General features: G+C 38.6%; 1 protein-coding gene across 4 annotated transcripts in view; it reads left to right on the forward strand.

Moving 5' to 3' along the window:
• The window catches only part of RAB3GAP2 (RAB3 GTPase activating non-catalytic protein subunit 2), a 279134-nt gene that overhangs the window by 177033 nt on the left and 85956 nt on the right, over window positions 1–16145 (forward strand). For all 4 annotated transcript variants that reach the window (XM_029593170.1, XM_029593169.1, XM_029593168.1 and 1 more), the window contains 2 exons: window positions 9152–9249; window positions 13485–13590. In XM_029593170.1, coding sequence (XP_029449030.1) covers window positions 9152–9249; window positions 13485–13590 — 204 coding nt within the window. The remainder of the gene's footprint in view (window positions 1–9151; window positions 9250–13484; window positions 13591–16145) is intronic.

The following is a 16145-nucleotide window of genomic DNA, read 5'->3' on the forward strand; positions in this document are numbered from 1 at the left end:
GAAGCTCTCACACTGCCTAACATACTGCCTTAAAAGACAATTGGAATGGAGATTTTCCTTTTAGATGGGTCCTTACAAACTTAAATATTTAGGAATATGGATTCCTAATGATCTCACTCTTTTATACGAGTGTAATTTTAAGGACTTATTAGAGGGCTTTCAATACCAATTGAAGACTTGGATGAATCTTCCAATTTCAATGCTGGGGAGAAATGCTCTCTTTAAAACGATTCTATTACCAAAGTTCTTATATAGACTTCAAATGCTTCCCTATTGGCTTTCTCGCCAAGACCTAGGGAGAGGTAAACAATCGAGAATAGCCTATCGTAAATTAGTGAGACCTAAGGAAGAGTGTGGGATTGATCCTCCAAACTTTTATCTATCCAACTTAGCGTATCATATGCGGTTCTTAGGGGAACTTCTAGGTAATAAGTTCAAGGACAATGTTTTTAAGCTCGTGGAAGAAACTTCTAAACCACAATCTCCACTGAGTTTGATTCACTCCTCTAAAGTCTCACTACCTAGAGATATTCTGGGGGATATTTTCTTGTACCCCCTCATAAGACCTGGAGATATCTCCAGAAGAGATTGGGAATGAAGAATGAGGTATCCCTATTCTTACTGAATCACAATAATGTTCATTTTTCTCCAGGTATTGAGAATTAATATTTTGCTGTATGGAGGAGAGCAGGGTTATGAACACTGCGGCAGTTGCTAGATGGCGAAACTGGGGTAGTTTTGAGTGTTCAACAACTGCAAATCATTTTTAAGATACCGAACACTCATTTTTTGGCTATTTACAGGTTCGTCATTATCTTCTCTCTTTAGGCATGACAATTGAAGAGACTAAAAAGGAATTTGCTTGGGCGATTGAGGTGGAACAAATGGCAATGGGAAAAACTCCATTGCTCTTTGGTATAATTACTGTAAGTGCCATGATACAGATAATACGCTGATAGAGTTAGCACAGTATTGGCAAAAGGAGCTGGGACAAGCTATAATGTTGAAAAGACTTGGGACAACGTTTGGGGAATTTAAACTTGTAAACCATTGTGATGGCTTCACCGAATGACAGTATATAAAACTCAACAAATAAATAAATGTTACCTATCTCGGTGCCTTGAAGGGAAATCCAATACAAGATATTACATCACTGCCAAGTAGACAGGTTACGTTTGTGTAAGATGGATTTGACTGATAATAAGACTGTCACAAATGCCAAATGGCAGAGGGGTCACTCGTATATCTTTTTCTACTGTGTCATAAAAATTACTCTCGGAAAAGGTGCTGGCATTTATAAAAACCTGTACTGACATTCCTCTACCGTTCCAGGAAAGGATTTTGTTACTGGGTGGGAGAGATGTGTTAAACATTGAACCCTCAATAACGAGTCATTATGTTTTTATCTCTTTAGCCCTGATCTTGGCGCGAAAATTTACATTAAAGGAATGGATTACTTATAATGCTCCTTCCTTTTCATATTGGAAGGAACAATTGATAGTTTCTATGCAACTAGCGCGTCAAGAAGTGTGCCACAGTATTTGCACAGTTCCAGCCGCCTGTAAGGCATTCTGGAAGCAATTTTTCGACTCATTGCTGAAGACAGAGCAGAAAACGTTGTTGGATCTGGGATACTCAACGCATTGGTAGCCACTTGGGGAGCCACTGGACGCCGTATCTTCATCATGTTTTTTAGATTGATAACTGTGGTACTTCTACAGGTATGAATGGTGTATGAATGGTTTAGATAGGGTTGAATGATGGATGCAAGTCAGCTAGGGGGGATGAGTTGGGGGTTTTAATGCTCTAAAAATGATGAGGCTTCTGCTAAGCATAGATTCTGTACTATTGAGATATTGCAATTGTTTTCTCTGGTTTGGGGTTTATCATACATATTATGGATCCTTCCATGTTGTTCTTTGCTTATTGTTATTTTGTTTGTGCTCTGCTGTTGCCTTTTCTCAATAAAAATGTTTTAAAAAAGAAGCATTACTGAAAGAATCCTACCAACAAGGACAGAAGAAAAGGAGAAAATAACAACCCCTCCTTGGAAAAACATATAGAAGTAAAGAATAAAATGATTGTATGCCGAGGTGTTGCTGGTAAATAAGTACCTTCCAGGATTGAGGATGCTAAAAATAGAGAAAAATTCAAAACCTCAAGATGAAACATGCTGCATTAACAGACAATCTTTTATTTATTTATTTAAGGTTTTTATATACCGGCAATCATGAGCACATATCTTGCTGGTTTACATGAAACGCGAGTGCATTAAATACATCAACTAGAACTGTGGTGATCGAAGGAGCAGTTACAAATAACAAGGGTAGCAGAACTTTTGGCTGTATAAATGTATACTCCAATAACAAATTGAAAATAGCAGCAGAGACTCAAAAGCTGTGGTGATATGAAGAAAACAGAAAAGAGATACCAAAATAAAGCATTCGGTCAGAACTCAAAGCAGTCCTTCAGGGAATTGGGAAAGATCATTAATGTAGTTAAAATACTACCAGCCAAAACTGAAACAGAAGTCCTAAAGAAATGTATATGAAGATCCTACCTAACACAACAGAAAAGCAGACTGGCTACTCAGCATACAAAAGAATATGGAAAAGGCAAAAATGAAAACTGTGGAAACATGAAGTAATAACAAAAGAGCTGGAAACCAAGTTAAAAAAAAAAGTTGCAAACTGGAAGAGCTCTGGCCCTGATAGTGTCCAACTTTTGGCACAAATATTTAACCTCTTTCCACCAAGACCTGGAAAACTGCAAAAATCAATTGATCAGACAGCCAGAGCTAACACCACATTGGCTAACAGGATGAACACTAATCCTTCCAAAGGGAGACCCAAGTAACATCCCTAAAAATTACAGACTGACGACATGCCTGCCTACAATCTACAAGCTGTTCACTGCAATAGATGCAGATAGAAAAAAATGATTACATTATGTTAATAACATCATGGCAACAGAAGAGAAGGGCATTAAAAGAGGAGCATATGGAACGAAAGATCAGTTGATGCTAAATAAAGCCATCAGAGCCAGCTGTAAGAAGTGTTGAAACCTCAGTATTGCATGGATTGACTGTAAAAAAAAAAAAAAAAAAGGTTTTACTGGCATCCTACGCTCTTGGATAATAAATTGCCTTAAAATGTACAGAGTGAATCCTGAATTGATCAAGTATATCAAGTTTATCATGAACATGTGACAAACCACACATCACCTGAATTATAAAGATGGACAATATGTCAATCTTAACATTAAGATCCAGCGAGAAAGATTCCTTATCATTACTCTTGTTTTGTCTGATGCTGAATTCTCTAAGTCCTCTTATTTGCTTCTTGGGCTATGGATATAGCTTTAGTCCTAGAAACACTAATGGTCCACAGATAACATTGTACCTACTATTTGTAGATGATTTGAAGCTCTATAGCGCCTGTGACTGTTATTTAGTGGAACAACTTTTGAGTAGTGAAGAGCATCTCAGATGATACCAGGATGACATTGAGCTTTCTTAAAGGAAAATTGGGCAAAATTGAAAACATCTCTTTGACTGAAGACTGCAAAGTAAAAGAAACAGAAGAAGGTGCAACAATCCAGCATAAATTACCAGGTCTGGTTCTAAGGCAAATGGCGCCCTGGGTGACAATGTTGATTATGCTCCCTCCAACCCCAATTGGTTTCCATGCCCCAGGCCTTGGCTCTGGAAGAGGGCAAAGTTTAAGAGGAAAAGAGATCATTAAAATTCTCATCTAGCTGGGGCAGGGGTGCATGCAAGATTCTCTATAAGTGAGGGGTGGGGGCAGGATGTCTCCTTCCCCAGCATCCACCCCACTCATCTCTCCCCAGCATTCAACCCCTGCTTCTTACCCCCATCAACCTCTTTCCTTTCTCTTATCACTTCCCCCAACTTCCTCTCCCCTGCCTCTTAATCCCCTTCCTCTTATGTCATCCACTCCTCTGTCTCTTAAACCCTCCATCCCTGGCATTCTCTTCCTTATCTCTTAAACCCCTCCCCAACCCCAACCTTTGCATATTGCCTTTCCCTTCCTCCCTCCCAGCATCTCTCCCTTGTTTTCCTCCATCCTTTCCCATAGCTACCACTGCATCTACTTGTTCTTCTTGCCTCCTCTCTGGGCAAAATACCTGTTTTGTGGAAGAGCTCGTTCCACCATTCCTCCTAGTCCGTGCTGCCCATGTGAGCATGTTTAAAACTTGCAGGATGGCATTTTCTGTTTGCTGATCTACAGCACACAAGATCAGAATACAGGATGTACAAGCCCTTGATTTTTGAACATGCTCATAGGGTCAGCACTGATAGAAACAGCGACAGTAGTGGCACAGGCTCATGCTGCTTTTCCTGCTCTCTTGCTAGGTCTTTGTTTGCACAGCCTGAGATGCAGGATACGCGGCTGCTTAAGGATCCCTGCTCAGCTGTGCATGCATGCACCACACTAGAGAACGCTGTTGTTGGTGACCTCAGGTCGTCAGCATCCCAGGCGACTGCCCTGCTCACCCTACTCAAAAACTGGCCCTGTAAATTACTGAGAGAAAAGATCAGCAAAGAATACTATAGGAGACTGAAATTGAAATTAGTATTGAAAAGCACTTTAACAGCACAGAATAAGGTACAAGCTGTCAATCGCAATCATCACACTTTCCTATAGTTTTGGCTTTATAGACTGGCTTGATCAAGATGTCATTTGGATATAAGAAGAAGAAAACTCCTCCATGTTCGCCAATTAATCTATAAGAATCAGTGTATACTGAGAGTGTAGATTCCAAGAGCTGAAGATGGTATGGGTCTTGTAGAACTAGATTATACATAAAGAGGCCTACTAGCATCAACAGATCCAAACATTCAAAAAGTACTGAAGTGAAAATGTGCATGGCCAAAATTGGTCTTTGTCCGTAAACTGGGCCAATTGTTTTGATGAGTCGTAGAAATGAGTGAGAATTTTTCAGCAAATTTAGGGAAAGAGGCAACAGAATTTGCAAAGCAAGAAAAAAAAACTATTTAAAAAGTCAAAGTAGCAAGCAAAGAAAAATAATTGGCTGAAGCACAAATACAGAAGGGAAATAGTTACGTCTGGCACAGTAGATAAAGACCTTAATATGTGGCCTGTATCTGTTGCATCTTATGAACTCCAGAAGGAAGCTCTTTTTGGCACAATGCAAAAATTAAGGTGAGCACTAGCAGTATATTTGAAAGATTGCGATCATACACTGGCTTATGAGTGACGTTTGTTCTTGTTATGTTGTGCACAAAACAAACCCATTTGGAGACATTACTCCAGGAGGAAGAAGGAGATTGCTGGTAGAGAAGGGAGATTGGATTCACCTCCAAAGCTGGAGTCACCACTGCAGTTGCACCAGAGGCGGGAGGCCAGAGTTCCTGCTTCCACAGCGGCTGGAGAGGGAGGCCAGAGTAACTACTAGAGTTGTTGGGAAGGAAGGCCAATGCTGAGAGGGGAGGTACAGGGAGCTGTGTCCTGGGAAGAGGGGAGAAAGGAGAAAAAAGCACATTTGGAGGGTTGATGGGGGAGAGGGAAGGAATAGGTAAGACACTGGTTAAAAAGGAAAGAGAGGAGAAATGCTGGGAAGAGAGAAGACATTGGGGGAAAGTTGGAAAGGAAAAACCCTGGAAGAGGGCAAGGATTAAGAGGAGAACATTACAATTATGTGGCCCTCTTCATAAAAAGTTTGGGAGTCCCTGCTTTAGGATCTTATCTGCTTAATAATTTTTTTTTTGACTGTTCTGGCTTCTCTCCACCAAATAAACTCAAATACTTACCAAGAAAAATATATTTTTCTCACTGATTTTCTCCCATTTTTATTCTTGTTGTAATAAATAAATTTGTGGGGGTAGGGAAACAAATATGAAGATCCCTTATTATGGGCCAATTGTACTGACTGGTCTATGGGAAGAATGCTTAGCACATCTGGCCCTATAATGGTTGCCAGCACCAGCGCTGATGTTGCTAACAGTTTGTTTTATATAATAGATCTGGCTGGGGATTGGTCAGAGTGCTGAGACTGTAATCCTGTATTCTGATGAATGGAATAGTCTGTAGAACAAGGCATTAATGGTCAGGAAATGTTGTTTGATCCTAGCAAGGCAATATTTTTCTCTCTAATTTTTAAAATTAGTTTAGTATTGGCATAACCTCTAAGATAGGTATTTCCTGTTTTTGAATGCTTTCTCGGTATTGGTGATTCCCTATCGCCATTAGTCAATATTACTTAAATGCTTTCATTCCAATCTGTGTGTTTAACTTTTAGCCAAGTTGCACATTTCCTGCAAGCTGAAGTATTTAAAGGGATACTGTGTATTGGTAAATTGGACATATGAAAATCTCCAAAAGATATATCTCGTTTGTTTATTTCTTTATTTGTTAAAATGTATGTACTACCTTCTTGACCTAAATTTAGGATTCCCAATGCAGTGCAAAAGCACACAATCACAGTAAAACATATACAGATAGAACAGTGTAAAAACAAAAAATCCCCACAAAAGCAGGTGGTCAATCTATGCATCTATGTATATACTGCCAGCAATTATAAGCACTTGCATTCATACTGACCTTAATAACATACCTAACAAATACAATATCAAATCAGAAACTGTGGTCCTGACTGCAAGCCATCAGCATCCCACCCATCCTCAGAATTACACTGAAAAGACCTGATAAAGTGCCTCATTGTTTGCAGATAAGCACATAAGAAATTGCTATACTAGGTGAAACCAAGGGTCCATCAAATCCAGCATCCAAAAGTGGCCAATCCAGGCTACAGGTACCTGGCAAGTACCCAAACACTAAGTAGATCCCATGCTACTGATGCCAGTAATACCAGTGGCTGTTCTCTAACACTTGATTAATAGCCGTTAATGGACTTCTCCATGAACTTATCTAAACCTTTTTTTAAACCCAGCTACACTAACTGCACTATCCACAACCTCTGGCAAAAAAGGTTTAGAGCTTAATTGTACGTTGAATGAAAAAAAAATTTCTACGATTAGTGCCCCTATTCCTTCTATTATCCAAAAGAGTAAATAACCGATTCACATTTACTCATTCTAGAATCTCATGATTTTAAAGACCTCTATGATATCCCCTCTCAACTGTCTCTTCTCCAAGCTGAACAGCCCTAACCTCTTTAGCCTTTCCTCATAGGGGAGCTGTTCCATCCCCTTTATCATTTTGGTCGCCCTTCTCTGTACCTTCTCCATCGCAAAAATATCTTTTTTGAGATGCGGTGACCAGAATTGTACACAGTATTCAAGGTGCGGTCTCACCATGGAGCGATACAGAGGCAATATGACATTTTCCGTTCTATTAACCATTCCCTTCCTAATAATTCCTAACATTCTATTTGCTTTTTTGACTGCTGCAGCACACTGAACCGACGATTTTAAAGTATTATCCACTGTGATGCCTAGATCTTTTTCCTGGGTGGTAGCTCCTAATATGGAACCTAACATCGTGTGACTACAGCAATGGTTCTTTTTCCCTATATGCAACACCTTGCACTTGTCTACATTAAATTTCATCTGCCATTTGGATGCCCAATCTTCCAGTCTTACAAGGTCCTCCTGTAATGTATCACAGTCTGCTTGTGATTTAACTACTCTGAATAATTTTGTATCATCCGCAAATTTGATAACCTCACTCGTCGTATTCCTTTCCAGATCATTTATATATATATTGAAAAGCACTGGTCCAAGTACAGATCCTTGAGGCACTCCACAGTTTACCCTTTTCCACTGTGAAAATTGACCATTTAATCCTACTCTCTGTTTCCTGTCTTTTAACCAGTTTGTAATCCACTAAAGGACATCGCCTCCTATCCCATGACTTTTTAGTTTTCTTAAAAGCTTCTCATGAGGGACTTTGTCAAACACCTTCTGAAAATCCAAATACACTACATCTACCGGTTCACCTTTATCCACATGTTTATTAACCTCTTCAAAAAATGAAGCAAATTTGTGAGGCAAGACTTCCCTTGGGTAAATCCATGTTGACTGTTCCATTTTAAACCATGTCTTTCTATATGCTCTGTGATTTTGATCTTTAGAATAGTTTCCACTATTTTTCCCATCACTGAAGTCAGGCTAACTGGTTTATAGTTTCCTGGATTGGCCCTGGAGCCCTTTTTAAATATTGGGGTTACATTGGTCACTCTCCAGGGTTCAGGTACAATGGATGATTTTAATGATAGATTACACATTTTAACTAATAGATTTGATGCAATTAAAACCAGATATTGTCTGCTTTATCTCCTCTTGTTTTAGCTGTTTCTTTATCACTTTTTAAATGAATATTTACAATTTTATAGCTACAGTGTGCCACCCTGCAGTAGAATGAGGTATGTGCAGCCGCAAAGGTATGCAAATTGACATAACAGGTTTTTTCCCCTCCTACTGAGCCAATTCCTGTTAAGCCGCTGCAGGGACCCTTTTGCTTTAGTTTGCATATCCTTGCTGTTCTATCCTCATTGTATATAAATGTCTCCATTAACATTTCACTATCACTGACAAAGCCCCTTTGAGATCCTAAAGTGAAGAATATTATAATTACTCTTTTTTTTAGCTAATATCCATAATTATTAAATTGGAAGATTAGGGAATCCCCATTATGGGTAAACTATGAAAAACATACAAATCTGTTTCATACACTAGTCATGCAGAAGACTGTAGTATGGATTAGATATTTTCTTATTTTGTGATGGCAAGGGATCTGTGTGCCTTTACATTCATCTCTCACATACATGGGGACAGAATGATAAAACAATCTTCCTTTCCTCTGTACTCAAAATATTTATTTTGTGGTTCATTGATCAAAGGATGCTTGACAGAACTTGGTAGGGGTCTCACTGAGCTCAAGAAGAAGCTTTTTTCCTTTCATAGAAGAAATGATCTTATTTGGCAGACAACACTCACAACAGTAACCAATTGCTCCAGTGAAAGGTTCTGGTGCATCCTTTTGGATTGATTTTGGAATCTCTAAAGCAAATGAAAACGTTCATTGGTTCCTCCTCATTTTTAATTGTTTTAATAAAAATATTAAGTGTATTTAACGTTTTACTCTCTTACTAGGGATTTATTTTGGGGAGATGGCTCTGGTTTGACTTTGGTTTTTGCCCATTTTAGGTAGTTTCTTTTTTTGGAGATGTCTGAATGGAGGAAGCTGTCCTGAGGACATGTGTCAGACGCTGGAGTCTGCAGGATTGAGCCCTCAGTTGCTGTTGGTAAGGTTCTGCTTTATTTTCCTTTTGCTCCTGAGCAAGAATGAAAAATTTGTTTTACCTCCAGAAGAGGCTTTCTGTGCTGGATAGACCCAAGCAGGTCAAAGTATAGCATGCTAGGTCAGATCAGTAGATCATCAAGCCCAGTATCCTGTTTCTAGCAGTGGCCAATCCAGATCACTTGGAAATACCTAGTAGATCCTAATGAGAGGTCCATGCTATGTATTCTAACAATACAGACATCTTAATTCTTTTTAGTTTTATAGTGGTTCCAAAAGTTATGAGGTTCAGTGTGCACGTGCACTGGAAGATACTTTCATGCAGTGCTTCACCTCAGGAGTAGTAGATGCTTGAAATATTGTTTCTTCTTTTGGATAGTAGAGCAGTGAGTCCTCTTGCCTCCAAAATGGTCGTCAATTAGTCAAGAATGAAGAATGACGTTCCGTTGAATATTTTGGAATAATAACCTTTGACAGATAAATTATTAAATCAACTTTTCAAGCTAGCTGACACTCCCATGGAGGAGAACAACTTTTTTTTTCTTTACTTCCGAAGCGCCGGGTTTTGTGCTCCCAGCTGTCCTTTGTCACTGTGCTGGGGAGAGAGGATTATTGACTGTAGGCATCCAACTAGGGAGAGGCACGTGAGGAGAAAATAGCTAGTTTTACTTCTGAAGGTTGTACTGCAGTACATAACTTTGTACATCAGTATCTGAACGTTTCATTGCAGCAAGCTTAGAATATGGTTAGCTATTTTATTTATTTAAAAATGTTTATATACCGCTTTTACAAATATGGTTGGGTCAAAATGGTTTACAGTGTAAAACATACATAATCAACATAAATATAAAACAAAATAAGGTATAAGGACAAATATACATAAATCTAAAAATAAATATTTATACAATATGTAATTAACATAAGTGCTTAATTACTGCTGATTCATGAATTCATAAAGGGAAGGGAGGGGGTAGTAATGGCTGAGGGTGGGGGGGAGGTGAGCTGAGGTAGGGAAAAGAAACTGGGTAAAGTGAATGAGTATGGAAGTAGTTATGAATTATTCTGTAGTGGAGATATTGAATGCTGTTTGAAATAAGTGAGTTTTTAAGGATTTCTTAAATTGTTGGGTGTTTGGTATGAGACACAGAAAGTTCCACAGGGATGGGCCCACCACGGAAAAAGCTCTCTTATGGGTTATATCTAATCTCGCAAGTCTAACTGTAGGTATATCTAAAAGGTTTTTTGATAATGATCTAAGCTGTCTTACAGGTTTGTAGATGTGTAAAGTCGTGCATAGCCAAGTTGAGGAGGGGTTGAAAATAAGAGAGTGAATAATTGAGAGGATTTTGTAATGAACTCCGAATTTTATTGGAAGCCAGTGCAAAGAATAAAGAACAAGAGTGATATGGCTTCTACAAGAAGTACCAGAAAGAATACGTGCCGCTGCATTTTGGACCAATTGTAAAGGATGAGTCGTGGAATCGGGCAAGCCTAGATAAAGCGCGTTGCAATAGTCTAACCCGGAGAACATCAGGGATTGCAGGACAGTACAAAAGTCTTGAAGAAACAATACAGAACGCAGTTTTTTTAAAAGATGGAGTTTATAAAAAGATTTTTTTGTAAGAGTGGAAATATGTTGTGTCATGGATAGATCAGAATTTATCAATATTTCCAGACTGGATGCATAATTTCGAATTGGAATGGAAACTCCATTGAAAGAGAGATGAGATGGGGGACCTATTGTAGAACTGGAAATAGAAGTTAGATATACTAGTTCAGTTTTAGCCGGATTTAATTTTAAACGATTATGTGACAACCAGGTGTTAATTGTGGTCAAGTGTAGTGTTACCATGGATAGAGTAGCGGACCAGGAAGTATTGAAGGGAACCAAAAACTGAATGTCGTCGGCATAAATTTTAAATTGAACATTTAGAGCAGAGAGAATATAACAAAGTGGGAGCAAGTAGATATTGAAAAGAATCGGCGATAAAGAAGAGCCTTGAGGTACACCAGAGGAGATTGTATATTGTTCAGATGAATGATTATGTATGTTGATTTGCTGTGAGCGATTTGATAAGAAGGACGAGAACCAGTTTAAAACTGTAGCAGATATACCTATGGATTGTAAGCTGGATAAGAGGATCTGATGATCAAGAGTGTCAAATGCTGCTGATATATCTAGAAAAACTAGAATAAAGTCTGTATTTGAATCGAACCCACGAAGTAGACTATCGAAAGAGGAGAGCAAGAGTGTCTCAGTTGAATGTCCTTTTCAAAAACCATGCTGTCCTGAATGTAAAATATCATAGTCAGTAAGAAAATTGGATAATTGATGGAGTACCACTGATTCAAGTAACTTTGCTAGAGAAGGTAATAGTGCAGTTGGTCTGAGATTATTAAGGTCAAGGGATCTTTGGCTTTATTTTTTAATATAGGAAGGATGGAAGTTTTTTTCAGGCTATCTGGAAACTGTCCGTTCTCAAGAGATTAACTAAAGCACATAGTAATTTTCTAACAGTCCTAATGATTTGAAAAGAGAGCCTGAACAGGGATTTAGAGGTGAATTGGCGATTTTCTGCTTCTGGGTTATGGCTAAAATACTAGATTCAGAAACTGGTGTAAATTCTGACCAATTAACAGGGGTTGAAACATTATTAAAAATAGGGTAAAGTAAATGATGAAATTCTTTTGATAGCGTATCAACCTTAGATTTGAAATGAATAGCTATTTACATGATAGCTATATTACATGATGCTTTCATTTTGCTCTCCAAATATTATTTGGAAGCTTAGGTCCCCAGACTTAGCACTAAGAATTTTGGAACAATGGTATAAAATGAGTAAATGAATGAAGAATGAAATACCGGAAGACTGAAATTGTGCCTGATTGCGTCAGTGTTCTCCCAAAGCTACTGTGTCTATGAGTTTGATATTGTTATTTAGAGCATCATGCATTTTACATTAGAGATGGCCTGGTTTATCCATATTGGCAAGAAGTTATAGAACTTTTCTTTCCTCTATTACTAGTCTTGACCTGCTGCAAGCTCCTTGTAGATAAGTCATTGCTGTCAGACACCCTCTCTTGACTCCTAGTAGAAGATGTCTCATTCAGCTGTCTTGAGAGAATTCTAATAAAGTGACTGGGGAAACTGAAATGACCCCTAAGCCCCAGAGCAGTGTTTTTCAAGTCCATTCCTCAGGGACCCACAGTGCCAGTGTTCCCTATAAGCTGTATGCGCACGTGTGTGTGTGTGTGTGTGTGTGTGTGTATGTGTGTATGTAAGTCATGAAACAAATGCACACAGGAAAGCATAGCATTCATAAGATATGGAAAATAGAATGGCGTTTCAAAGGACACTGTACACAACTTTGGACACTACATTGCACATGAGAAAATGTTTGTGCACACAGCCTGCAAAAAATTAGAGGAAACATTGCAGTGGGTTGGGTAAACTATGCAAAATGACCTGGTTCTGAGACCAGATGTATCTCATGCATATTCCTTGTGGATATCTTGAAACCCAACCCATTAATGGTGGTTTCCAAATCCAAGCCCATTGATAATATGGGTGGATTTGAAAACCACTGCCCTAAGAAAGGTTTCAGCATGGAGTTGAAGTGCAGAGTGTAGAGAAATCTGCATTGCTTGTTTGCTGGCTTAATAGAGGCCATCAGGCAGTGTAGCAGAAATTCAGAGACTATCAGACCATTGGCAACTTTAAAAAAAAAAAAAAATCCCATTTGTCCACCAACTTTCATCATTATATAATAAAACAATTACCGAGAATCTGAGGAATTTCTGCCTCCCTGGCTTTCTTCACGTTTAAGTGTTGGCAATCTGGAACAATTCATAAACATTAATTTCATTACAAAAATATAAGTATATAGTAATAAGATGTGAGATATTGGCATTACAAGGTTTTATTGAGCTGTGATATTTGACTGTTCAGTCAGGAACTTCAAAATTTGTGTTAAAGATAATCCCCCACCCCATTTTTATATGCTTTTATAAAGGATATATTATTATTATGGGTGGTTATGATTTGGTTCAGATGTATAATTTAGGAGCCATTTGTGCCTATGAAGAGACTTGTGAATAATTCACACCAACAGTAAAGACTATGCTGTTAGATATCCTAAATATAAAAGAAAATATTCCACTATAGTGAAGCTTACAACTTAGATGTAGTGGTTGATGAGTGGTCTGTGGGTCCATTAGATTCTTTATTGTTCTCTTTAGTCCCTGCTGCTCAATGTGTGGTTTTCCAAAGAGAGAGAAGTCCTAGATAAGCCTCAGTCTGCCTGCTGCCTGCACACCATGCTTTCCCTTCTAAGCAAGATGAAAGGTAAGAACTTTTTCATGGTTTTAAACTTTGAGATGTAGTGAATGTTGAAATCATTCAATCTGGAATGCATGCAAGCCATATTTGCATTCTTCTCATTGTAAGTGCCTGAAGGCAGCTGGTTCCTGCACAGTTTTTGCTTATTATTCAGAAGCACTAGGAGAGTTGATAGCTCTCTGTCTAGCTTAGGGCCATCTGATTTCCAAATTGTGTATATATTTGTGCGCAGTGTTTTGCAGGATGTTTTCCCCTCTGAATTTAACTTCTCTGTCTAGGCATAAAATGGTGTATTGCAATTTCATCTATATTCATTCCCAGGATGATACTCTTCTCTTCTTGCACATAGTTCCTGGCCATCAGAAATAAGTGATAGTAGCCGTCTTAGTGGATGATTCTATACTGTGCTAATTCCTACTTATTGCTTACGGTTTTCTTCTTTTCTGATTGAGTCAGATCTTCTCTGATTTAGTGCATTGACCTGTATGCTGACCCTGTGACTAATACTGAATTCAGAAATGCTGTCTTTGAGAGGGGATGAAGTGTGCAATACAAAATAATGGAGTACCTAACTTGCTAGCTGTAGGAATACTACAGCTAGCAAGTTATAATCCAAAAATGGATTATGATGATGTTTGGGGTTTCTCTGTGACAGTAACAGGGAAATCCTGGACTCCTTTAAAGGGAAGAGGCTTCAGGGAACTGGTAAAAGAACCCACAAGGGACAGGGCAATACCAGACCTGGTACTTAGAAATGGGACAAGTGTTTCTGATGTCACAGGTGTGACCACAAGACAATATGGTTTAATATAAGCCCAATGGCAGAGATAGATCACACAAAGATGAGGGTCCTGACCTTCAAAAATATTAACTTTGTTAGCATGTGAGAGTATATTAGTGAGGCACTGGCCAAGTAGGAGATGTAAGAGATGGAGAAGACCAGTGTGCTAATTTAAATGGAGCCATTTTAAGAGCAACAGATTATTATATTAAGAAAATGGATAAAGAAAGAGAAAAAAAAAAGAGATGTGCATGGTTTTTACAAGGGGTGGCTGAAAAAGGACAAAGAAACAGGAGGACAGTAAAAAAAAAAAAAATACATTTTTAGTGGAATGTAATTTTGTGAAACAACAAATTTCTCAAAGTGACAAAATATTTGACAAATCTGGACCGCATCATCCTATCGCCTGCCCCAGTAGATCAGTGTTTCCCAACCCACTCCTGGAGATGTACCCTACCAGTCAGGTTTTCAGGATACCCATAATGAAAGCATGAGATAAATTTGCATCCATTGGAGACTGAGAGTTGCAAATCCATTTCATGCATATTCATTGTGGCAATCCTGAAAACCCAAATGGATAGGTGTGCCTTCATGAGAGGATTGCCAAACTCTGCAGTAGATGGTACAGTTGTTCCATTGAAGGAAGCAGAGTTTCATATCCTGGTGGTCCACATGGGGCAAAGGAGTTTCTTATCAGTATTAGACTGCTCATCACCTTTGCAGCTTTCACAGAGTGGCATACACAAGGGCCAGCCACTGAGATGCTCCCTCCCTGGGATGATCATAGGCTCCCTCCCTGGGTCTTGTCCAATCTTCCTAGGAAGGAGAGATGGAGAGTGGCACCAGTGGTGCTTGAGAGGGGACGAAAATCTAAATCTGTCACTGGATAAGAGGTTCAAAGGAGTTAGGCTGGATAGTAAAATAAAAAAAAAATGTCTTCACAGAAAAAGCTTGTAGATGCATGAAACAGCTTCTCTGGTGATGGTGGAGGCAAAAACAGCAACAGAAATCAAGATATCCTAGGATAAACATAAAGGATCTTTAGTTGGGAGAAATTGAAAACCAAGCCAAGAGATCAACTAGTTTCTGTAGTATTTCTGTAGGAATAAATACTGAAGAGACCAGATGTGCTTTATCTTCTTTATCTGCCATCATATTCTGTGTTTTTATTAAACTATTAATCCTTTTTTGTTAATACTAAATATTGCATTTTCTTGGGAGGAACACCTCATTTTTCAGGCTTCTTTGGCATTATTTTTGAATTCAACACTGCTTGTAACTTCATTAATAATCCTGCTTTGTCTTGTGAACACTTATGATTAAAAGCACATAGACATTAATTAAACAGATGCCAGCTCTGAGAAAACAATTTGTTCTCTAATAATCAGTCATCCTGAACTTGATTTTGTCCCTGCTTGATTGTTTTAGCATCCCCTTTTCTAGATATCGCATTAGCTTTTATTAATTCTTTCTTACAGACTTATTCTTAGTGAAAACGTGTGAAACTACCAACTGTTTCCTCTTCTTTGGCAGTGACTCTTCATCCCCTATTCTCGTTACTCAGACTTTATTTTGAGTCATTCCAGCTTTTACTGTGAGTGTGATTGTCTAAATCTAGATATATAGAGAGGCTCTCTGCCTTTATTTTGGCAAGAAATACAAAAAAGAAAATCCTGCAAGATGCTTAATTAAATTCTCAGAAGACAAGCAGGAGGATGGTAGTTCTCACTTGTGGATGACATCATCAGATGGAGCCCAGACATGGAAAATTTGTCAACAT

This window comes from Rhinatrema bivittatum, chromosome 3 (genome assembly GCF_901001135.1).
Source record: "Rhinatrema bivittatum chromosome 3, aRhiBiv1.1, whole genome shotgun sequence".
Taxonomy (NCBI): Eukaryota; Metazoa; Chordata; class Amphibia; order Gymnophiona; family Rhinatrematidae; genus Rhinatrema; species Rhinatrema bivittatum.